The sequence below is a fragment of the Mesoplodon densirostris genome, chromosome X (genome assembly GCF_025265405.1).
Source record: "Mesoplodon densirostris isolate mMesDen1 chromosome X, mMesDen1 primary haplotype, whole genome shotgun sequence".
NCBI classification, from domain to species: Eukaryota; Metazoa; Chordata; class Mammalia; order Artiodactyla; family Ziphiidae; genus Mesoplodon; species Mesoplodon densirostris.
This window is the reverse complement of record NC_082681.1, coordinates 111,327,969-111,353,816: the sequence shown is the minus strand read 5'-3', so window position 1 is coordinate 111,353,816 and position 25,848 is coordinate 111,327,969. Positions and strand designations below refer to the sequence as shown.

At 37.0% G+C, this 25,848-nt stretch overlaps 1 protein-coding gene across 1 annotated transcript in view; it reads left to right on the top strand.

The window, feature by feature from the left end:
* IL1RAPL1 (interleukin 1 receptor accessory protein like 1) overlaps nt 1–25,848 on the top strand; it is a 628,876-nt gene that overhangs the window by 589,090 nt on the left and 13,938 nt on the right. The window contains exon 9 of the mRNA XM_060086547.1: nt 23,536–23,679. Coding sequence (XP_059942530.1) covers nt 23,536–23,679 — 144 coding nt within the window. The remainder of the gene's footprint in view (nt 1–23,535; nt 23,680–25,848) is intronic.

Sequence of the window (25,848 nt, the reverse complement as noted above, 5' to 3'; positions counted from 1 at the left end):
CCTTTGACAAAGTAACTTAAGCATTTTTCCCTCCACTGTTACCTTTAGTTCAGTATTGTTGACATAATAAAAATGATGTCAGAGCCAGCCAATGGGTGGTTTGGATTCTTTGAGATATCACTCTCATGTATCAAATGAATCTTCCTTAATGCCAAGAGGATACTACAATAAATAGTTTAGCTAGGATTGAGCTAGGGTGGATTCTGGGCCAGCCTTTTCTCTTAAAAAAAAATCTTAATTCCACAAAAACCGGCTAAAAATTTACTAGGAAATTTCACCATAGAAAACCCTTGCTTGAGGGGCTTCCCTGGTGGTGCAGCGGTTAAGAATCCACCTGCTGATGCAGGGGACACGGGTTTGAGCCCTGGTCTGGGAAGATCCCACATGCCACAGAACAACTAAGCCCATGTGCCACAACTACTGAGCTACTGAGCCTGCGCTCTGGAGCCCGCAAGCCACAACTACTGAGCCCCCATGCCACAACTACTGAGCCCCCGTGCCACAACTACTGAAGCCCGCACGCCTAGAGCCTGTGCTCTGCAACAAGAGAAGCCACCGCAATGAGAAGCCCGCACACCACAACGAAGAGTAGCCCCCACTCACTGCAGCTAGAGGAAGCCCGCATGCAGCAGCGAAGACTCAACGCAGCCAAAAATAAAATAAATAAATTTTTTAAAAAAGAAGAAAAGGAAAATCCTTGCTTGAGAATATTCAGAGTTGTTGATTCCTGCAGCCAGGGAAGGTACTTGGACGGTTAGGATCATGTCACATGCTATACAGAGAACTAGGTTATACAGTGAAACAGAGATAAAGGGCCATGGGGCCATATTAGTGTATGACTACCCTGCCCCTTATTCCTCACTCTAGTCCCTGGCCTGACAAGCTTTAGGGTTAGATCCTTGTTCCAAAAAGAACCAAAGCAAAGAGTAGACCGACACTCACTACTGTGCAATTTCTTGTCTCCACCATTGCCTATTGAATTGAATTCCATATATGTCTCTGAATCTTTTACTCAGATGTCTTTGCTTAGATTCCTAATTGCTGCTACCCGATTCGACCACACATCCAACACTGGCCTTCAGTTTCCCTCCAAAACCCCGACCTTTTATTTTCCTTTCATTTTTATGTTTTCCATTTCTCTAACACAAACAATTCTCCCGATGGATACTCAGCAGCATTGTGCTCTGGCCTCTGGGCTAGCCCCTCTTGCACCGATCAGGCAGTCCTAAATTTCTTACTCATTCTCTGAGTTTTTCGTCCATACTCTAATTCTTGATGACCTCACAGTGTGGACATGTTTAATGTTTAAGGGTTTGGACTCTGGAGCAAGGCTGTCTGTATGAAACCTACTCTCTGCTTACTAGCTATGCTCTCTTGGACAAATCCCTTATTCTCTGTGAGCCTCAAATTCCTCTTGTGTAAGAGGGGAATAATAATAGTACCTTCCATATAGAGTAGCTATGAGGATTTAATAAATGAATATATATCAATATGTATCACAATGTCTGACACATATTTATCACCTAGTAAACGTTAGCAGCTATTACATGATTTTTCTACTCCAACTACATGATGTTCTGGGTAATTTAGGATGCAGCAATAACGTGTTCCATTAAAAGCTCCCTGAAATCTAATTCATCGTTCATTAAAATGGTCAGCTGTAGCTCCAGCAATTTTGTTCCATTGATTCTATATTTTTCTTTATAACAGATTTACTTTAGTTTGAATGTGCTGTCCTAAAGGAGATCTTCATTTATTTATTCATGCATTTAATGATAATTGTTAAGAACCTACTATGTGTGTGGCACTCATAAAATTAAATGAACAGGAAATAAGAACCAATATAATTTGAAATGCCATCATCTGCTTTTTAAATTACATTGATATTAAGCACTTCTAATGTATTGATAGAATTGTGCTTCTAGGGAACGTTTGGCTTTGAAACTGTCACATTAAGGGAATGTTCATTAACAGTCCTGTTGTAAATGGTTGTGTTTAGATATATCGATTACAATATTATGGCACTTCATTCATCATGAAGTAGTTTGGGGACTGGCAAGGTATCTACCTCAGAGACTAGCACTAGTTAATAATGATAAATATCTAGTTTTTCTCTATTCCCCCTCAAACCCATTTTAATTGTTGCATGTGCAGCCTCTCTCTCTCCCTCCCTCCCTCTGTCCCTCCAAAGAGTGTAATCAATGGGAATTAGACTTGCTCTATAAACTCCCTAGTCCTCGGAATATCTTTAGTAATGTAATTAACATGCACATCATTTAGGATGCATTGTTTTAAAGCCAGATGACTTTAGACCCAGTGGACTGCTTATCCCTTCTTACAATGAATCATTTTTGTACTATGTGCCCCTATCCTTGTTAGTATTTACCTAGTGCATTTATTTGCTGAGAGATACAGTAAGACTATAGAACTGTTTAAAGCTCTCTCGGGGCTCATCCTTTGACATCTTCGACCATTGATTTCAGAATATGGAAAAGCCAAACTTTGCCCAGACATCAAAACCTCCTACATCTCTTGATGGCTGCATCTCCCTAAAAAGACCATGACCCATTAAAAACTGAGTAGGCATCCACAGAAGAGTCACTTCTACTGAGTCGTTACTGTGGGGGAGGAAAAATCATTTTCCCTCTATCTTTCTAGGTTCTTGGCTGAGACACACCATGTAATAAAAGATAGATTAACAGGAGAAAAACAAACATAAATTTAATAACATATATTCCTCCTGTATACATGGGAGAAACCCAGGAAAACTGGGTAACTCCCTGAAGTGGCCCAAGCCAGCACCTTAAGTACCATCTCCAGCTAAAGACAAAAGAAGGTGTTGGGGAGCAGGGAGGTGGCCAGGAAAAGCACAGTAACCATGGGCATGGTTTTCTGCAGATTTAATTCTCTGCCTTCTCCGTTGATGAGTTTCTGGAGATTCAGAGTCATCCTCTTCCTGGTACAGCAAGGGAAACACCCTTACAAATGAGGATTTCTTTTATAAATGTAAATATCTCTTACAAAGAATAACTTCTACTTGGTTTTTAGAGCTTCTCCTGTGTCTGCTGTCTCTTAAAAATAATCAGCCTTAAATAATGTTTATATCAAAGAGGCATATTTTCGGAGGGTATATTCTGTCCCTCTTCTTTGCTTATGCAATGCCAAAATATTAAAGAACTTTCGTTATGTTGCTGCAGCATCTCCAAATCAGAGCCATCAGGTTTAACAAATTCTCTCTTTGGATAAGATCTGACATTTTGAAGTCAAAGTTTTATTCTATCCTGTAACATTTTTCTTGCTTCTCTGCTCCTCAGTTATGTAAGACATTTAATCTGACCTCAATTCTTTTTTTTTCTTGGCAACTAACATCAAAACAAATAAATAAAAACCACATTGGAGGCTATTATGAATGCCAAGAGCACAAATTGTCTGGTACTAGTGATTTTGTACCTTTGAGTTTCTTGATATGGACATTGCAACAAGATTATTTGACTGCCACCAAAATTACAGGCATGAAAACTAAACTTTTGAGCTATTTCCTCAGATACAGAATATATGATTTAAGTGAGGTTAACTCCAAGTTATTTTTGCCTCAACAGTGGAATATCTTTTCAAAGGTCTGTTGATCCCAGTTTTTCTTGATCAGCTACAGCAGGGATATTTCTTATGTAGCATAGTTTTGCCTTTCAGTCCTTTTGGTTATTGTTTTCCTAAGTGTGAATTGGAATATCCAAGCAGCATCTTTGTTAGGAAAGAAAAGGACCACTCTTAGCTGATGATTAGCTTATTTCTCAATTAATAAATAACAAGGGAATGATCCGGGACAACACCCATATTGAGAGCCAAGAATGATAAGCCCTTCAGTTTTTATCATTCCTGTTAATCATGTGGGCCAGAGCTCTTAGTATTTCATTTATATATGGGCATAGTCATTAGAAGTCCTTTATTTTGTTTGTTTTCCTAACTAAATGTTAAATTCTTAATAAAGATCTTTAATTTGTACTTCTCTCTTATATCTTTAACTTGTACATCATCACATAAATGTGATGTATGGGATGGTTAAAGTTCAAGAAGGAATCTCCAGATTGAACTTTTAAATGCCCCTCGAGGCGAGGAAGCCAAGCCAAACACTTGCCATCATGCTTGTCTGTAATACCTGTAGCTTTGGGTGAATTCCTCTCTTTCTGAGGTCCCCAAAATATCCTGAGGTTCCTGCACCTGCCAGGAAGTGCCCTTCCTTACTCCCCTGCTAAGGCTGCCGGGAACCCTGTAAGCAAGGTGCCAGGCTGTTTTTCCAAAGGGCCTTCTTGGCTCCATAAAGTCAACCTTAGTTCCTTAAAGCTGTCTGGTCATATCTGAGTCTATGCATGTCTCTCTCAAATAAGACATTCCAGTGAAAACCTTGGTAATATAACAAGTTTCCAATTGTGTCCTGTTCCAAGGAGAACAGATTCTTATTGGACTTATGTAAATATAACTATAATGCCCTGAAAATAAGAGTATTCACCTTGAGTTTCTGAATTCTGGAGGGATCAGGTAGGGAGAAAAATATAAATGTTTCACTTCTGCTTATAAAGATATAACTTACTGAATTGCTGTTAAGTCATAGTGTAAGATTAAAGGTTTTCTAATATCTGAAAAACAAAGATTAAAAAGGTAGTTATAGTTCAGACAAAAAGTCATACAATTATAATCATATTCATCAGTTTATTCAGTCCCATGTGATTAATTCTTGTTGCTCTTATCTTTTGTTAGCAGTTTTGTGAAGCCATCCGTTTTTCGATTAGAGTTCTGTAATTTCTTACCCAATTCAGTGGTATCATCTGAAAGTTATCAGAAAGATACGTTGTCAAAAAGTCCTTTCTGTGGATCTTCTTGAAGTTGAAGTTTTTGTTTTGTTTGCAAAAGCATCAGAGTAAAACAATAATTGTCTATAAATGACAAAAGTCTTAAAATGGCATGGTTAAAGATCTGATTCACTGTAGTGCAATTGAAAAGGAAATTTTATTATTTCTGTGACACATGAAGTTTTAAGATAATAACTAGAATTATGGCTAATAACATTGTACCAGGAAATACCTGAATTTTAGGAATTTTATATAATCTCTAGAACATTTATATTAATAACATTTACCCAAATAATATAACCTAAGAACATTTATCATCACTTATTTGACAATGCTTCCCATATCATTTAGCATACCCAATAAACCTAATTAGTTTAATATCTCTCTTTTATAAGGAGAGAAAGCAAATATTTTGAGGTATTCCAGGGGCCTTTTGGAAAACCCCCAAATTATTTCCAGGTCAATAAGACTTCATCAGAATTTGACTTGGGGGAAGTTTGTCAAAAATATCAAAAAATTTTAAAACACTTGTCAAATAGGATCATAGGTCACTACGAAACAATACTTAGTTATCCACTTAATCAAAATGACTAAGACTTCACAGGCAAATACAGAAAGTTAAATAGTTGTAAAAAAACTTAGCTCTTATAATATTTGAAGAGACTCGGGTTTTTTTCCTAAATAGTCAAAGACCTGATAAAGATAAAACAGAATTTTTGTTTTTCTAGACAGATGCCATTAATGATAAAGAAAATCTTTGTTTACAATTGCTTATTAAGAGCAGAACAATAATCTAAAAAAAACCTTTGTGCTTTTAACAGAAAGCAAAACCAAATTCTAATTTTATACAAGTGTACCTTTGATACTGAAATTTATTCACATAATTAAATTTATCCCAATCTTAGCCAGCTTGATCACACATAAAATTTCTTTCCCAAGATCCCTTTTTCACAAAACTTCCACAACTTTCTATGTCCACTTTAGTTTGCCCCTTTTTCTCTTTCCCAGTTTGAAATAATCAGCTCTAGGACAAAAATCACTTTTATTTCTCTCAACAAAAATGCATCTCCATTATCTCATGCCTTTTCTTACCCAAAAATACATTTTACTTCCCTTGCATACAGAATTGTTTCCCTTATTATCTCTAGTATCCTTAATCACATGTAATAATTAGAAACCTTAATTTCTAGCGAAAACAAAGAAATAATTGTGAACTACATTAGCATTTTGTGGTGTGGAGAATTTATAAATACACTTTTTTTTAATTTCAGCTCTTTTAATTTTTTTATTTTTTATTGAAGTGTAGTTGATTTACAATATTGTGCCTATAAATACCTTTTATAATTTCTAGAAATATGTGCCCTCTTAAATAGTGCAATCTTTCAATGTGGCACAAGACATGGTTACTAAAAGACTGAAATTCATCTTTAGTTTCTCCGCAATAGGAAGTCAAAAGTAGATAAGACTATGTTTAATAATTAATGTTTTATTATTTTATCTTATTTGGAAATGATCTAGATATTTAATGAATTTCCATTTAATTTGATCTTGCAAAACCCTAAGGGTGTTAAGTTACCAAAATGATTTGGGGAACTATTTAAGTAAACAACCATTGTTTTAAAAAGTTCACCTGAAAACTCTTATCTCATTTACATCTATTTAATACATTTGTTTTTAATAATCACACTTAGATTACCCCTGAAGATTTTATGAGACATTAAAGCAGTTAGCCATCTTATTTTTCTTGTTGACAAATTTTGTAACAGAGATAACATGACTTTTAACATAACTATTTGACTTTTAGTAAACCTAGGTAGATTAAAAGTGTTGTACTGAATGCTGCTAACTCTAAAGATACACCTGTTTTAATTAAACCAATAACTTTAAATTTGCTTTTATTGACTAAAGATTAATCATAGATCACATGAACTTAAAAACATTTGCGTTAATTCCTATGACATTTAGAAATAATTTATGTAAGCACTTACTTTAAGCTTAGTAAATAGAGCTCTTTTACAAATTAATTATGGCATGACCATCTAGAGATATAAAAATAACCCTATCTGTAATGTACACACCAGAGAGAATATTCCCAGTGGTCCTAAAGGCAAGCCAGGTCTACCTCACCACACCCTTGCCCACGATCTTTGCAGGTATCTCTGGTGATAGCTCTATTCTGGGAACAGGTCCTTTATTTAAATTATTTTAGGCAACTAAGACAGAGGTAAAAAGAAAAACTTCCTGAGTTTCTATTTCTTAAAAATAACCAGACTAAGTTGATCCTCATACCAAAGAGACACATTTTGGGGTGGCATAATTTGCTCCCCTACACCACTCTTGGAAAGTCAACCCGAAGTCGCTAGAGCAATGCTTTACCATCTTCTGTTGTGGTTGTTATCACAATCTTTACAGTACACAGAAATCACCTAGGAAGCTTGTTAAAAAGCGATTCAAAATCACTTGTCTGGGACTTCCCTGGTGGTCCAGCGGTTAAGATTCTGCACTTCCACTGCAGGGGACACGGGTTCGATCCCTGGTTGGGGAACTAAGATCCCACATGTCGCATGGTGCAGCAAAAAAATCATTAGTCTGAGATGAACTCAAGATTTGAATTTCAAACAAGTTTCTTGATGCTGCTGGTCTGTGGACCACAGTTGGCATACCAAGGTCTTTGCCTAGGCAATAGGTACTCTAATAAACTAGGTAGAATCTAACAGGTGAAAAGCAACTAGCTCTCTTGAGTTCACTGTTGCCGTCACAGAGGAATGAAAGGGGTATAGCCAGTCACTGGGACTAATTCTAACTAATTGCCTCATTCTTTTTACGTGGTCAAGACCTTTGAATCTGTTTGAACGTTTGTACGTTGCCCTCACATCTAGTCTTAATGAGGTTACTTGCCTCATGTATTCAATGAAATTGTGCTTTATAGAACACATTTGCTACTCAGAGAGATGTCTGAAAGAGCACTGTCTTCAAGTATTAAATAATTAACCTCTTAAGTGAAGAGGGCATTCATTGTTGGACACAGTTCCTCCATATCCCTCTTTAAAAAGGAAATCCACTTAGGGATGTCTCAACAACCTATATATGGATATATACATATATTTCAGTCTATGCAAATAGGCTGTATACAGTGTTCAGCCTGTGCAAATAGCAGTTCCCAAGGAGGAACAAGATATATGATGGGCAGTAAATACTGCTAATTTCCTGTTTTAAACACTTGTATTCAGCTAAATCTCAATTATGTGTAGTAAGGAAGGGTAGACAGTATGAAGATTGAACCTCCACATATTATTGGTCAATGATATGATCGCAAAACAGGCAAAGAAAAAAATAACACAGTAACAGAACCTGGATAAACAGTTCCTATGTGTTCAAAAGTTCAAATCATTTTTTACAGGCGTCTTTCTAGCATCTAAAGAGGTTATAAAAACACAAGTAGGGCTTCCCTGGTGGCGCAGTGGTTGAGAGAACGCCTGCCGATGCAGGGGACACGGGTTCGTGCCCCGGTCCGGGAAGATCCCACATGCCGTGGAGCAGCTGGGCCCGTGAGCCATGGCCGCTGGGCCTGCGCATCCGGAGCCTGTGCTCCGCAACGGGAGAGGCCACAACAGTGAGAGGCCCGCGTACTGCAAAAAAAAAAAAAAAAAAACACACAAGTAAACCTACAGTGAGAGCAGAGGGAATTCACTGGAACTCAGATCTTTGTCTTGGAAAGTAACACACAGGCACTTTAAAAAATAATAATTCAGTTTAAGATATTTGCAAGAAGCCCACAGATATCATTGAGCATGCACATAGCACAATTCCATATATGTGATCAGAGATCACAAACAGAATAGCATATCCATGGCCACTACCCACCAACACACCATTCACTTTTACTTCTCAGAACTACCTTAATACTCTCATTATTTCTGGGGCAGGACAACCTATTGACTGACAGTTCTTCATATCCTGCTCAAAGTCTCACTTCACTGCTGGTTAAAGATGATTCATATAATGCTGTTGTATGAGAAAGCAATAAATCATTCCCATTCACTAAATATGAATTAAGTCCCAGCTCTGGGCAAGGCACTGGGTTAGTTGTCCTCAGTAGTTGAGTCACTGCTGCCAGAGGGATGTCTGTCACCATCCTGGGGCATGAAAGCAACATTGTTGGGGAGAGGAAGATGGCTGTGCATTTTTATGGCTGTGAATTCCTGCACTTGGTTAAGAAATGGCACAACTGGGTCAAAAATGCAAGGTATAACTTTTAATAAGCAGTTCCCTGTATATCGAACTTTGACAACCAGGTCAGTAAAGTGAGAAGTTAGACGTGACACATAAAAAAATGCTAACTACTCTCTCAGGTCATATAGTAGGAAAAAAACGTGTTGATTTCCAATAAATTTCCATGGTAACTTGTATTAGATTTTAGTGCTGAGAATTACATTTGCCATCTGTATACCATCAGCGGTATATTTAAGAAAGCACAAAAAGGTCATTTTAAAGATCACCCAAGAATCATTACCATGAATTAGAATTTGATATGAATGAGGATTGACTGAAAAATTGTGAACAGGGATGAAGAAATGGACAGTTACTTGAGAGTGGTTTGGTTTTTTGGGGGTTTTTTTTGCGGTATGCGGGCCTCTCACTGTTGTGGCCTCTCCCGTTGTGGAGCACAGGCTCCGGACGTGCAGGCTCAGCGGCCATGGCTCACGGGCCCAGCTGCTCCGTGGCATGTGGGATCTTCCCGGACCGGGGCACGAACCCGTGTCCCCTGCATTGGCAGGTGGACTCTCAACCACTGTGCCACCAGGGAAGCCGAGAGTGTTTGTTTTTGACTTTTCACTTGTGTGTGACCTAAAGCAAGTCTCTTTATGTCATTGTTCTTCATTTTTATCATTTGTTAACTAATTGTCCTTAAGCCACAGTGCAGTAATCTTGTAAGAACATATTAAACTCCAGGTGACTAATAGTATATATTAACCCATTCATCAGATTTTATAGGTTCTCAGAGTTTTGAGTCATTGTACCTCATTTTGCAAATCTTGAAAGTGAAATGAAACAGTTGCTCTTCCCAGGAATTTTCTTATAGTTTTAAGTGTTTGTAAAGTTGACTCAGATCTTTAGATAAGTTCCTGTAACTGCAGAATAGGAATTATAATTCCTTAAGATATGCTATGGCAGATCAAAGTACTGACTGGTAGTGGTTACCAAATTCATGGAAACTAAAATGGAAGAGGCCATTATCAAAAGCTAAAGAATGATACTTAAATTGCCTGACTTAAATCAGTTTGGAATTCTAATTCTAGTATGAAATATAAAGTGAATATGACTTAAAAACTCATTTATACTACTTCACCATTTCAGGGTAATGACTCACAACTGCTTAGGTGCATTTCTGATTCTCCCCAAGTGAACAAATACATCTATATTATTTAACTATATCACTATCAAAAGTAGCTAAAAGGAATACATTAAAGATGTCACAACAGAATTCCGTATTGGCCATCATCTTGTGCAGATTAATGTCAGTGGCAACTCAGTAGTCCCATAAAAGTTGATAATATTAAAAAATATATTTTCAACTTGCCACGTGGCATGTGGGATCTTAGATCCCTGACCAGGCATCAAACCCACGCCCCCTGCAGTAAAACCACGGAGTCTTAACCACTGGTCTGCCAGGAAAGTCTGTGAACTTTTAACTATTCTCAGACCAGTTTAGCTTCCTTGTCTGTAAAACAATGCAATTAGACTAAATGAAATTTGAAATTTGAAATCCATATTTTCTCTAAAATGAGATTGTGGGTTTTTTAAAAATATTTATTTATTTATTTGTTTATTTATTTTGGGCTTTGTTGGGTCTTCGTTTCTGTGTGAGGGCTTTCTCTAGTTGCGGCAAGCGGAGGCCACTCTTCATCGCGGTGCGCGGGCTTCTCACTATCGCGGCCTCTCTTGTTGCGGAGCACAGGCTCCAGACGCTCAGTAGTTGTGGCTCACGGGCCTAGTTGCTCCGCGGCATGTGGGATCTTCCCAGATCAGGGCTCGAACCCGTGTCCCCTGCATTGGCAGGCAGATTCCCAACCACTGCGCCACCGGGGAAGACCCTGGGACTATGTCTTAACCTGCTTTTTCAGGGAATATTTGTAAACTGTTGCAAAAAAAACATGGTTATTATTTATATAGAGAAAAACTCCCTATTGGTGTTAAATAATTCCTGCTAGACTTGCCTGGCTGAACTAGGCATCTATAAATGATAGATAGAAATGGGTAAACAGACAGGTGAATGAAAAATTAATTAGGCTAAAGAGTTTACCATAAGAGCTCTTAGCAAAACACAGATTATAAACCACCTTGGATAACTCTTTTCCAAACTGTCCAGAGTAAAAGGCAAAATATAAGCTATTTTGAAGTGTTAGCATTTAAAACTATAGGTCCCTTGCCCCTGGTAAATTCACTTGAAACCTAATACACTAGAAAGAGATGCAGTAAAAAAAATTTTAACTGAAGTAGTAATAGTGGTTATCTCAGGGGGGTCTGATTCCATGTGACCTTTAATTTCTTTTTCTATTGTTACATGATTTTCAAAATTTTTACAGTAAACATTTTATAGAGTCAGGGAAAAAGGTGAGAAAAAATAAATGTATTTTGATTCAGTCTCTGAAGAATTTTAAAATTCTTACAGGAAACCTACCATTAATCTGTTTGCTATAAAATCAAGTTATTTCCACATTTTAAAAGTATGTTAAAATCTGTTTCCTTGGGGCTTCCCTGGTGGCGCAGTGGTTGAGAGTCCGCCTGCTGATGCAGGGGACACGGGTTCGTGCCCCGGTTCGGGAAGATCCCACGTGTTGCGGAGCGGCTGGGCCCGTGAGCCATGGCCGCTGAGCCTGTGCATCCGGAGCCTGTGCTCCACAACGGGAGAGGCCACAACAGTGAGAGGCCCGCGTACCGCCAAAAAAAAAAAAATCTGTTTCCTTGAATGTATTCTTGCTTCCGCTTTATATCTGTCTGTATTAGAAAACATTGCATGTTAGGGGACACCTTGACTTTTGCATTTTCTCAAACCACTGCTAATTTTCACACACCAAAAATCAATACATAGAGTGAGACAATAAGATAATGCCTTACTCTTTGTGAAGCCGGGCAGTGTTATCGCTGTTTTGGTAAAAGAGAATTCATTATTGAGGACAGGCTTTTCATATATCCTGACGACACAGGCCACTAAAACATATGAGCCACCCACTTTATTCTCAACTTTGTCGTGGCTTAAGGAACTTTTTACTTTTCCCTTAAGAGGAATCAAGGAATGGTAGGTTCTGCTATTGGTAGTTCCCAAAGCATGCCTATTCCTTCTTAGAGGGTTGATGGGAGAAAAAGAAAAAACTTAAAATGTTGATAAATTATTGACGAGTATCTCTTTACAAAATGAGAAAGGAAGGCAAACTTACCACTATTTTCCTCAACATTTTTACGTTTTCAGAAAACAGAGAGTGATCAAAAAAGATTCAACAGGGATAAGAAATGGATTTTTCTGTTACGTCCTTTGAGGGAAATGAACCAGCATGCGGTTTTGTTATTGTTTTTGCCTTAATAGTCTCTAGCTCTGTGGAATCACCAAGATTTTGAATGAAACTTGTGTCATGAGAGAAACAGCTTTTGCTTAACACGTTTTATTCTAATGCTTTCAGTAATTATGAAATAAGTTAAAATCTTAAAGGAAGAAAATTATAATAATAATAAAACTCTAACATTTATCAAAGCATCCCATTCTGTATATTGCAATAACTCCGTTTTTACATGTGTAAAATATTTTATAAATCGATTTTTAACAACTGAATATACTGACTATACTACAAGTCATCATACGATTTTTTTAGAAGTGTTCAGTGTTTCTGTCGAGAGCATGGTTCCTTCTATTGGTTATCTAAGCAGTCCAGATGTTCTGGGTTCTTTGGCCAGTCCAAAGCATTCCCAGTGGAAGACCAAATTCTTTTAACTGTGACTATATATCCTCTGGTGGAGGATTGCTTTTAGGGTAAACACTGCAGCCCTTAACAAAAAGGAGTAAAATGGCAATGCCACCTTCACTCTGACAATTTTCTCTCCAGAGACGTTTTGTAACATTCCATCTGTGACTGTCTATTTGTATGACATGTTGAAAAGGAAATCCCTAGTAGAGGTAAAACAAATAATTTTTCTTCTAAGAGGTTTTCTTTTAGGCATCAGTGAGGTTTGACACCTTGATATGCAATGGCCCTGTCTTCTACACTGGTCACCCGAGGCCCATTTAGTTGTTTATTATAGCAGTATCTTCCTTTGTCTGGCTTCTCCCCATCATGCTAAGTTGTATGAGATCTAAGATGAAGGAGGCCCCATCTGAATACTTTGTATGTGTCTGTGTGTGCAAATACATAATAGTCTGTGTACAGCCCACATTATGGTCTTTGGATAGACTATTTCAAACATTGCTTTCAGAATCCAAAGGGGAAATGTTTTCAGAGATAAAGCTCTGTCTGTGTTAGTAATACCACATGGTACATTTTGAAAATATATGTCAATTTTCCACTAGGGAGAATCATTGTCCTATTTTTCTGACCTAATTTTAAGAAACCTGACTTAACTGATACCATGAATCCTTCAAACAAATATTTATTTTCAAGGTGCATGCTAGCTGCTTGGAAAAGGAAAAAAAAAGATAAATATATTCTAGCTGAGAAATCAGAGCGTGAATTTGCCTACCATCACCCATCACACCATACACTTGCTTTCCCCGTACTCCACACCAAACTACTTGCCAAACTCCTTTGCAGCCACTGTCCTGTACTGTGCCACACAGTGTCTGATCCCTGTCTCTAAGATCCCCCAACAGAAACACAAATACTCAGACACACAAACACCCTGAGTGAGTTGCTCACCCGGTCCTTGGGTATTATTCTTATAGTAGAGCATTTCTTACACCCATATAAAAGGCCTAGCAGAGTGACACTTAGGTGCACAATAAATATTAGCTCTTGTTATTTTGTTTTTAAATATTTCCTTGCATGCCTGACTCTACAACTACACATCAGCTCCTTTAAAGCAAGGAGCATTTCCATCCATCATTTTATCACTAGAACCCAAAGCATTACACCTGGTACATTTAATGCACTTAAAAAACAAAAAGAAAGTGAATAGGGCCTCCCTGGTGGCGCAAGTGGTTGAGAGTCCGCCTGCCGATGCAGGGGATGCGGGTTCGTGCCCCGGTCTGGGAGGATCCCATATGCCGCGGAGCGGCTGGGCCCGTGGGCCATGGCCGCTGAGCCTGCGCGTCCGGAGCCTGCGCGTCCGGAGCCTGTGCTCCGCAACGGGGGAGGCCACAACAGTGAGAGGCCCGCATACCGCAAAAAAAAAAAAAAAAAAAAAAAAAAAAAAAAAAAAGAAAGTGAATGAGTGAGTAAAAAGACAAAAATGAATAATAATATCAAAGATGTAAAACAATACTTTCCTCATTCTTTAAGTCTATAAAGATTATGTATGTTGTCATTGGATTTATGGATGAAAGAATCCTTTTAAATCTGTACTGTGAAGTTGACTTTTTCTATAGAATGAAGTTTTATCATCAAACTAATAGACTGTGTATTAATAATTATACCCCATCAGTTGCTTCAACCTCATGACACATTGTCTGGAAAAATGGCTCACAGAGATATTCTCGTCATTTTAGAGTGGGAATGCACAAAAATCTAACTTTTCATTAGAAAAGTGCATTTGTTCTTAATCATCCAGTCATCCATTTATTCAAATATTCATTGAGCTCCTACTATGTGTCAGATAGTTTTCAAGGCACTTGAGATAGAATCAGTTAAAAAATATGAACAAAATAGACAAAAAAAACTTGCCCTGATGGAATTGAAGTTCCAGTGGGAGGAGATAGACAATAGATAATAAATATATTAATAAGAAAATTAAATACTATGTTCTATAATGATAAATGCTATAGTGAAAAATAGAGAAAGGAAAGTGGATACAGCCACAGGTTTGTGACTTGGAATGAGTGGTCAGTGGACCGAGTTGCAAAAGTGTTCTATGAACAAAGACTTGAAGAAGCAAAGTGGGAGGCCCTAAGGTAAAGCAATTGTTTATCATGTAAAACCATGAACAACACTAAGTGGTATAATACAGTATGGTAAGTCATCAAAAAAGCTACAGAAGATACAGGTTCTAAGGAGACAAATTGCTTTTAGTTGGAAAAGCTTCACTGAAAGTACACATCTTAGCCTTGCCTTGCAGGATTGGTAGGGTTTTGATAAATGGAAAGAAGTTCTAGGTTGGTACAGAATTGGGAAAACATATGTCAAATTCAATTCACATTGGAGGGATAATTCCTGCTGGAGGTTAATCAGCTGCTTAAATTAAAGGAGTGAAGGACCTTGAATGCCAACACAAAGGGTTTGGACTTTTTCCCATGAGCAATGTAAATCAGCTAACAATTACTGAAGAAAATTCCAAGATGAGGTCATGTTTTTGGAAGATTAAACTGAAGGCTTTGCAAAGATTATAATAGAATAGCTGTGAATAACTTTAATCCAAAATAATCAACCCAAAATATTCTCTAATTACAATAACACTTGCACTATTGTGATCTTACCATAATTTCCATATAGCCTCTCCAACTAGATTCACCAGTTATTAACATTTTGCCACATTTGCCTTATCTCTCTTCATCTAGTTAGGTAAATAAAAAGAGCTACACTATGTATACGAACACATATTATTGCTGAACCACATGAGAGTAAATTGCAGACATCATGACTAAATTCTTCAACATTAATCTTCTAAAAACAAGGATATTTTCTGACAAGACCAGAGTATATTTATCAAATTTAGGAAAATCGAAAATGATAGAATGCTATTCACTAATATATAGTCTATATTCACATTTCAAAGGGTATTCCCATAATATCCTTTTACCACATTTTCCATCCAGAATTATGCAATCCACTTAGTTGTCAAGTCTTTTTAGTCTCTTTTAATCTGGGATTGTTCCTCAACCTTTCTTTGTCTTTCATGGCATTGACATTTTCAAAGAATAGAAACCAGATTTTATTTTTTACTCCTTTTTAGGATATTTACCTATATGTGGCTGGAATACTGCATAAATGATATTATGCCTTCTTAATGCATTACATCAGGAGGTACAGGATGTCAATTTGTCCCATTACTGGTAATGCTAATTTTGGTCACTTCCATAAGATGGTGTCCATTTCTCCCTTAATCATTAATAAATAATCAGTAGGGAGGTACTTTAAGACAGTAAGAATATCCTACCTCATCAATCTTTCACCCATTAACTTTAACCTCTGTTGATAATTCTTGCCTGAGTCAATTATTATTAGGATGGTGGAAAAATGGTGATTTCTAACTCTATTATTCTTTCTGTATTTGCCAATTGGCATTCTGCCCTAAAGGAGAGCTTTCCTTTTTATTTATTTGTTTATAATTAATATAAACTCATGGATTCATGTTTTATTTGATTACTGTCATTACTTATTTTAAATTGTCTTTTAATACATGCCACTTGGGACTTCCCTGGTGGCACAGTGGTTAAGACTCCACACTCCCAATGCAGGGGGCCCAGTTTCGATCCCTGGTCAGGGAACTAGATCCCACATGCACGCCACAACTAAGAGTTCGCATGTCACAACTAAGTATCCCATGTGCCACAACTAGGAGCCCGCATGCCGCAACTAGGGAGCCCCCGTGCCACAACTAAGGAGCCAGCGAGCCGCAACTAAGGAGCTCGCCTGCCCCAACTAAGACCCAGTGCAGCCAAATTAAAAAAAAAATACCATTTATGAATATTCCCCACTTCATAGAAAAAAATATAAAACAAAACTTAGCACCCTTCCTATCTGGTTGGGGAGAGAAAAAAGACATTCCAAGGGTAGGCTCTAGCTAACTGTATAAAGAATGATGCATTTTTTCCATCTAGTCTTTCATTTAATTTTTTGTTTTAATAGTTTATTAATGTGTAACATTTCAGATCCATCGGCTTATGGGAGCTTAGTCTAACTAGGCCCTAATCATGGGTCCCAGCCAATACCATATTTGCATTCTTTTATTTTTTTTTGAATTTTATTTTATTTATACAGCAGGTTCTTATTAGTTATACGTTTTATACATATTAGTGTATATATATCAATCCCAATCTCCCAATTCATCACACCACCACCACCACCACCCCCGCCGCTTTCACCCCTTGGTGTCCATACATTTGTTCTCTACATCTGTGTCTCAATTTCTGCCCTGCAAACCGGGTCATCTGTACCATTTTTCTAGGTTCCACATATATGCATTAATATATGGTATTTGTTTTTCTCTTTCTGACTTACTTCACTCTGTATGACAGTCTCTAGATTCATCCACCATATTTGCATTCTTAATTGACAGTAAGTTAAAGTTAATTTGATACTTTGGCTGAAAACCTCTTTCCAAAACTGCAAAATGTACTACTTGGAAGGTAACCTTTTGCCCAAATGTTTGGTTGCACAGATCACGTTGTTAAATTCAGAGACCACTTTCATTTATTATTATTATTATTATTATTATTATTATTATTATTATTATGTATACCTTTCCTTGTTCCAAAAAGCACTTTTGCAAGAGCAAAACTACTATCTTTACATACCAGTTTATACCTTCTGAAAACATTTTCTTGCTATTATGTGAATAGCAATTCAGCTTCTTAATGTGTTACCAAAAAAAACCATTGTAACTGCTTCTAAATTGCATTGATGTATTGTAGAATTGAGTTGAATATCTTTGTAGGCTGAGCATAATTATCCTCCTGCCAGAAACAAATAAGTTATACTGCTCCAGAGAAATAAATATGCATATGAATTTATGTGGTTGGATAAATCCTTATAAAATTTAGCTCTTTATAACACAGTGAAAGAAGAAGAAATGTACTTGGTGACGCTAATGAATAAACTGGGATCATTATATTATCTATCATGCATTTCCCCCACAAACTTGCATTTTACTGCATATAAATCAGGGCAGAGCATTTCAGAGGACTTTATGTAATGAATGAGGCAATTTTAGGATGAACTATATAAGAATAAGCCACCTAAAGTCTTCAGTTATACTTTAAACAAGATTATATATATAAATATAGACAGAGATACAAAATGAATACTCCAAGTGAAGAGTTCAAAATTACATATAGGGATTTCCCTGGTGGTCCAGCGGTTAAGTCTCCATGCTCCCAATGCAGGGGGACCAGGTTTGATCCCTGGTCAGGGAACTAGATCCCACGTGCCACAACTAAAAGATTCCACCTGCCGCAACTAAGACCTGGTGCAGCCAAATTAATAAATAAATAATTTTAAAAAAATTTTAAAAACACAATTACATATAAACTTTGATTTAACTCTGTTAACATCTTTACCTCTTCAAAGATACCTAGCAGAAAAAGTTTGCAAACAATAACACTAAGTACAAGCCAATTAAAAAAAAATAGGATTCCAAACTATACTAGGTAATTGCAGCAAGATTAGTGTAAACCAAATGCATTTATTATTTGCAGTGTAATCCAATATACTAGGGGATGGCATGCACTTTATTTTAATTAGCTGTTTCTTTTAAAGGGTTGCTTGGTCCAACTGTCTTGATAAGAAAAAATTGTAGTCATTGCTCAAAATGCTTGTAGCAAATCTAGTTTTAAATTGAAGCAATTTATTCCGAAAGCAGTCTACTACTGCAGCAATAATCAATGTGTTTTCCCTTAGCCCATACTGGAGCTTTCCACGGACTATTGTTAATTGCCTGTAACTAAATGACTGCCTGTGCCCTTAAATGTAACTCTTTGGCACTTGTTCATTTGTTGTGTTTAACCAAATGCCGGTTTCCCTTAGGTTTTGCCTAGCGATTTTCCTTTACAATTTTCAATATTCAGTTTCAGTCCCTTAAAGGGGGCAGAGTCTATCATTTTAACAAAATAACACAAAGGCTAAACAGATTTTTAAAGGTTTGCACTTTCTCTTTCCATCCTCTGATGTTGAATTGTGCTGAAATGGAATCTTTTTATTTTTTAAATGCTGCCACTCCAGGCAGCTTGAACTTGAGCTGAAAGGCAGATCCCATTTCAAAAGGAAATGACATTTGCTGGTGCAACACCATTCACACTGTAATGTAAAGATAAAATACAGCAGTGAGCCCCAATCATTTCTTTTAACAGTAACAGAATTTAACCCCTAGTAATTTTGTCCTGACGTAATGTATAAGCAATAATGGCTGGCACTCGTATTAATGAATGTGTCCAGCTTGGAGCAAAAGAATGTGGAAACTGAATCTAATACACCATTTTCTTTGGGAGAATTTATACATGCTATATAAACCAATGGAAAAAATTTCAATGGAAAAATTTTTAACCTGCTCACATTTATAATATGAAGGCAGGTGTATTAGTCTTTACGCTATAAAAATAACGTACTAACTGAGGAGCAAGCACTATTGTGTGGACTGTGGGGAAAGACACATTTCTTTTCCAACTTACAAGTTTGTTATAAGCACACCGTGCTTCTCCATGTAATACTACAGAGGTTTCTGGGGGAAATCTGAGATACTGTCAAGATCTCAGAATAAGTTAGCTCTTTGTAAATGCTGTTTCTTGGTCTAGTTTTGGGTATCCCTAGTATTAAGAAAATGACTATCATATGGCTCAGAAGAATTTTTCTAGCTTTATTGCTCACACTCTAGGTATATGTAAGTTTTCATATGTTTGTACCTTAAAGGAGGTATTCATGTGACACAAGACCATTTCTGTAATTGCTAAGCCTCATCAACCCTGCTCTCTTTTTCTCATTACATTTAGACGGTATTATTGGTTAGCCTAATAAATAGTGTATTCAAGGTAGTATATACAGTTTTTTGAGTGGCTCATGACATCTAGCAATGGGAATAATTCACATTTGGGCAACTACTTCTCTGAAAACAAAAAAGACTTATTGTCATAAAATTTTTCTCTTACACATATTCAGTTTTTAGAAGTTAAAAAAAATGTGTGTTGAGACCAGTGTTACAAATAGCATTTGAAGAAAATGAGAATGCTGCTTACTGGATTAATAGAATTATATTTCAGGCATAGTTTTTGATTGTTCTAAAAGCTATTCAACAAGATATGGGTGTGTAAGGCATGCTAGATGCCCAGGCCCAGTGCCATGGTTCCAGAATCAAAGGATGTGCTTAGGGGCACCATAAAAGAACCATTCTCTGCCTGGGCACTTATCTAGAGCAAAGCAGCTGTCCTGACTCCCAGCTCTCCTTACAGCTTCTTCCCACATAGCCCTTGGGTTAGAACTTATAATGACTCTTTTTTTTAAAAAAAAAATCAAATTTTTAAAGAATTGAAGTACAATTAACATAAGATAAAACACATAGATCATAAGTGTTTAGTTCAATGAGTTTTGACAAAATTATATATCAATACTTGTATCTACACCTGAAAAAAGACACAGAGGGTTTTTTTTTTTTTACCCCATTATGTTCCCTCTTGCCCCTTCCCAATAAAATTTCCCATCACCCACCCACAAAGCATCCATCTTGTGATTTCTATCCCTGAGGTTTATTTTGGCCTGCTCTTGTACTTCATTTAAATAGAATTATTTGGAAGGTATTATTTTGTGTCTGGCCTTCACCTAACATAATTTTGTGAGATTCATGTATGTTGCAGTAGTTCATTCTTTTTTTTTTTTTTTTTTTTTTTTTCTTTTTGCGGTATGCGGGCCTCTCACTGTTGTGGCCTCTCCCGTTGCGGAGCACAGGCTCCGGATGCGCAGGCCCAGCGGCCATGGCTCACGGGCCCAGCCACTCCGCGGCATATGGGATCCTCCCAGACCGGGGCACGAACCCGTATCCCCTGCATCGGCAGGCGGACTCTCAACCACTGCGCCACCAGGGAGGCCCTAGTTCATTCTTTTTACTGCTGAGTATATTATATCACACGGACACACAACAGTTTGTTCATCATATCCTGTTAATGAACACTTAGGTAGTTTCCAGCTGTGGTTACTATGAATAAGACTACTCTGAACATTCTTGTACAAGTCTTCTTGTAGATATCTGCTTATAATTCCTTTGGGTAAATACTTAGGAGTGTAACTGCTGTTCATAGGGTAGATTCATATTTAACTTCATTAGCAGCTACTCAAAATTTTCTAATATATAGTAGTACCATTGGGCACTTCTGCTAGCAGTGTTTGAGAGTAGAAGTTAAGCATTCTCCATTATTTTTTTATTTCTTTTCTCACACAACAAATTTCAGAGTGATGAATTCCAAGTGTGTAATACATTATATTAGAAAACAGAATGAATATTAAAAGGAGCCACAGTCCAATATATACACTACCAAATGTAAAATAGATAGCTAGTGGGAAGCAGCCGCATGGCACAGAGAGATCAGCTCGGTGCTTTGTAACCACCTAGAGGGGTGGGATAGGGAGGGTGGGAGAGAAACACAAGAGGGAGGAGATACGGGGATATATGTATACGTATAGCTGATTCACTTTGTTATAAAGCAGAAACTAACATACCATTGTAAAGCAATTATACTCCAATAAAAATGTTAAAAAAAAAAGTAGCCATAGTCCAAATGCTTCTCTTTCCCATTATACCCAGTGTAATTTAAATCAGATTTTTTCTGGTATATAAATTAGCCTATGGGCATAAGTTAGAGTTTTATACAGGCTTCTATGTGTGGTGGAGTTTAACTGATATCCTGAGAGAACAAAACTCAGTGTACCCCACAGACTTATCTACCCACTAATCTTTTCTGTTCACATAGTAGTGGGAAAACATTATACTAAATTGGGTTTTGTATTTTATTCCTGGTACTTTTGTAGTACTATCTTGTGTAGTCCCTCACAAGATTCAGCAAATAAAGCTGTCTGATATTTACAAATAAAAAATATATAAATTTCCTTGAGGTACTTTTTAGTATTTCACACTTCATATTAATTCACTTAGACTCTAAAAGATTTAATAACTCACTTTATTTTTTCTTTCTTAAATTTATAAAGTCCAATCACTTTTTATAAGTTTTTCTTCTGTGTCCTATTTAATTTTAATAAGAGCAGAAAAATACACTTGATGAAACAGTAGTTTATATGTATTTTTTAATTAAACTGTTGACTTAGGAATGAAGGAGTAGATAATGAGAAATATGGCTGAGGTTTTTTTTTCTGTAATCATCACAGGAAAAGTGACATCACATGCAAGCACACACACACACAAACATGTCCTTGTGAGAAAATTACGGCCATACTTTTCAGATTATTTATCACTGATACTACATTGCACCCATGATGATTTCACCCTATTTGTAAGATCTCAGGAGTGATCTTGTAACCCAAGAGTACTTGTCACTGCAAAACCATAGATTATTTTAAAGTTCTCAGTCTAAAACTACACTGACTATGTTACAAAATTAGATAACCCATTAGTGGATTGTAAATTACAGGATCAAAATACCATTATTTTAGAGCCATAATTTCAGGAATATTTATCTTTAATGTTAATTAAGGAAACTAGTATTTTTCAAGGTGGTTGTCAGCTACAGGGAACAATGAATACCCATCAATAACATTTGGACTATGATGATCAAGGTCAACACGCATAAATAGGCAGTTAAAGTGAGTTTCAAAATCTGTGCATTCTGGCTTAATGTTTAAATACCAGTATCATTGAATTTGTTACAATGTTCATGAGCTCTAAAGGAGAAAAAAAGAAGTGAATATTTTATCCCTTAAATTTCTGATCATTTTTTATGCAATATAGACATTCAATAGGAATAAGAGAACTTGTATACAGTGAATGGCAGGAAAATTCCTCTTTTGGATAGAAGGTAGTAACATACCAAGTAAAAGTGGAAAGAAAGGATAAGAAAAAACATTTTAAGTAGCTTAGTGAAAGGAAAATACTACCAACATAGTCTGGTGTGACATCCACTAGAGAGCCTATTTCTTAAGCCCAAGTTAGCACTCAGCCTCCAAGACCGTGGTCAGCCACATTGGCACCACTCTATTCAGAAAGCTACAGGACAAGTGTTATTGCTTCTGACAGGAGCCAGCAGACAGTATTCATTAGGTGGTCCACCCAACACTCTATGCGACAGTCCACACTGCCCTTCAGGAACTGTGCTGTTTGACCCCTCGTCTCTTCTCAGCCCCAACCCCCAGGTGACAGCTCAGGTGGGAAGGATCAAGATTCATATTGGGTGAGTTCAGAAACCATCCTGGCTTAAAAGCTTCATATCCACAGGAACCGATTTTTCTTTTATCAACTCCATGAGCATAGCTTGCAGGATTCCCACAAGGGATGGGTTTATATGTAAGAGTTACTTGCACTCCAGCAAGCTCAAAATTATAGTTTCCAATCAGGTATTTATAATTCTCTCAGTCCAAATGCAGTCTACCAATATAGGTTCATTTTTACCAGAAGCAATGTTGCTTAGAAACACAGTTACCACATACTACCTTATCTGGTTACCAAGGAAACAGCTAGAAAGTTATCAAAAGATCAAATTCTCAGGGAGAAAAGGAAGGGGTTGTGTTAATCCATTACCTACATCTGATCTCATCCACAAAACTGTGAAATCAAGTTGAATTTATGATTTTGTATGAGAATATGGTATAATTCCCTCTTGTAATTTTTTTTCTAGAGCTGATGTATACAGTTGAACTTGCTGGAGGGCTTGGTGCTATCCTTCTGCTGCTTGTTTGTTTGGTGACCATCTACAAGTGTTACAAGATAGAAATCATGCTCTTCTATAGGAATCATTTTGGGGCTGAGGAGCTGGATGGAGGTAAGATGAGTTCCCTCTTTTAATGTTCTTTCTGAATATTCTGTTTCCTGCTTTTGTTTTTTTGAGGGGAAGAAAAGTTACCTGAATAACCATTTGCAGCAGCTCTTACAGTCTTTCAGTGTTCAGTTTGTAAATTCATCTTTTTTTTTTTTTTTTTTTTTGCGGTATGCGGGCCTCTCACTGTTGTGGCCTCTCCCGTTGCGGAGCACAGGCTCCGGACGCGCAGGCTCAGTGGCCATGGCTCACGGGCCCAGCCGCTCCGCAGCATGTGGGATCTTCCCGGACCGGGGCACGAACCCCGTGTCCCCTGCATCGGCAAGCGGACTCTCAACCACTGCGCCACGAGGGAAGCCCTGTAAATTCATCTTTTATATGGAACTATATGTGTGATGCTTTGCAGCCAGTAGGTATTTTCCTCTGAAAATTGTAAAGCAACACCTACTCTTTTTAGAATGGTATTCCAAACAGCACTTGCGAATTACAAACGCTGATTAGAGTGTTATCAGTGTGTTCATCTTCTCTCACCTTGTAATCAGTACTGAAAGTCCAGCTTTACTTCTATAGAGGTAAGGAGTGTCTCTTTTAATTGTGTTCCCTGGCCCAATAGTTTGAAGTGAATCTCAATTTGTTCCTTGTTTAGACTGGTCAGTTATAAGAAACAGTACCAAATATTTTAGAAATCATCCAGCAGTCTTTTCAATCCTGTTTATTTAGCTATATTTAGACAGGCTAATTTTTTTCCAAGTGGGGACCAACAGATAGGAAAGTGTACAAGCAAGTTGTTTTCATAATAATAAATCTAATACTTTTACTCAACTTGGATAAGTAAATATTGTTTTTGTAGAAATCATAATTATTATTTGCCTCTGGTCAGTCATGAATATGTGTACAACCTAAGAAGAATTTGGAGTCCTTAAAATTGAGCTCCATAAACCGCACATGAGAGGACTAAAGTTTTTTTTTCCTTTTTTGGTCGTTTGAAAGTGATTCATATATAAGATAGACTTGCAATATAGGAAGCATATGTGAAGTGACAATAAATTGTACAGACGGTCAAGGTTTCTTGATCATTTTTGTAATCTCTTTTTATTGACTATCCATTTTTCACTAATTGGTACAAAGGAAAATAACACAATTGCCCATGCTACCACATTTCCGGGGCCTCTGGAATAAATCACAGGTAGAACTGTAGTTTGTCAGACTTGTGAAGAAGAGCAATTTATTCAACATCCCTCACACTCCTCTCTTTTTAACCTTCTCCCCTTCCCATCAGGGTGAAGTCTGTGCTGCAGCAAAGCTGTTTGTTTGTTGGGGGTTTTTTTTCATTTTAAAGTACTGATTAGCCTATTTATTCTTTGTTTCTAACTTCCTTGCCTGTTCATACAAATTATTAAATTGTTCAGTACTGCTTCAAAGAGATATGAGAAAATTGCCAATGTCAGAGTCGTTGTTGAGTGAGAATCAAGCAAAGTGCTAGGCATTCTTAAAATCATTTTTGCTAAGCCTCAAAAAAAAATCTAAGGTCAATGTTATAATCTCCATTTTACTGATAAAGCAACTGAGGCTCCCAGTGGTTAAATAACTTACTAAAGAAGATAGCACTAGTATTATTGTAAGTGGCCAAGATGGGATTTGAATATAGGTCTATTTACAAAGCCTTTATTTTATTGAACACTGAGCCCCTATTGTTTTTAGCTTTTTAAAACTTTGGTGTGTTCAATATAACCTAAAGATCTGCTGTTGCTTGCACAGTTAGCATAGTAGAAGGTATTAGAAAAAGCAGATTACCTAAACAAGTCTCACTTTATCTATTTTGAACATATTTTGTGTTCTGAATGATATGAATGATTTCACCAAAACTATCAATTTCCAGTATAATTTTTTGTCATGTTCTGAATGGTAGAAGATTCTGAAGAGTTTAGTTGCCTCTAAACCTTAGTCTCATCCCCTTAGATCCTTCTACACATGCTATTATGGTTGAATAAATATCTACTCTTCCATTGTTGAAAACTTTCTGTGACATCATCAAATCCCCATTCTTCCTAGCTCTCCCACAAGTCCTTTCTTTTTCTAAAGAAGAGATAATTGTTAAGAGACCCCAAACTTTTCATATTCTTGACTTGGCTTCAAACACTGTAATTTGAAAGTCAAAGTTGATCGGTCTTCTTT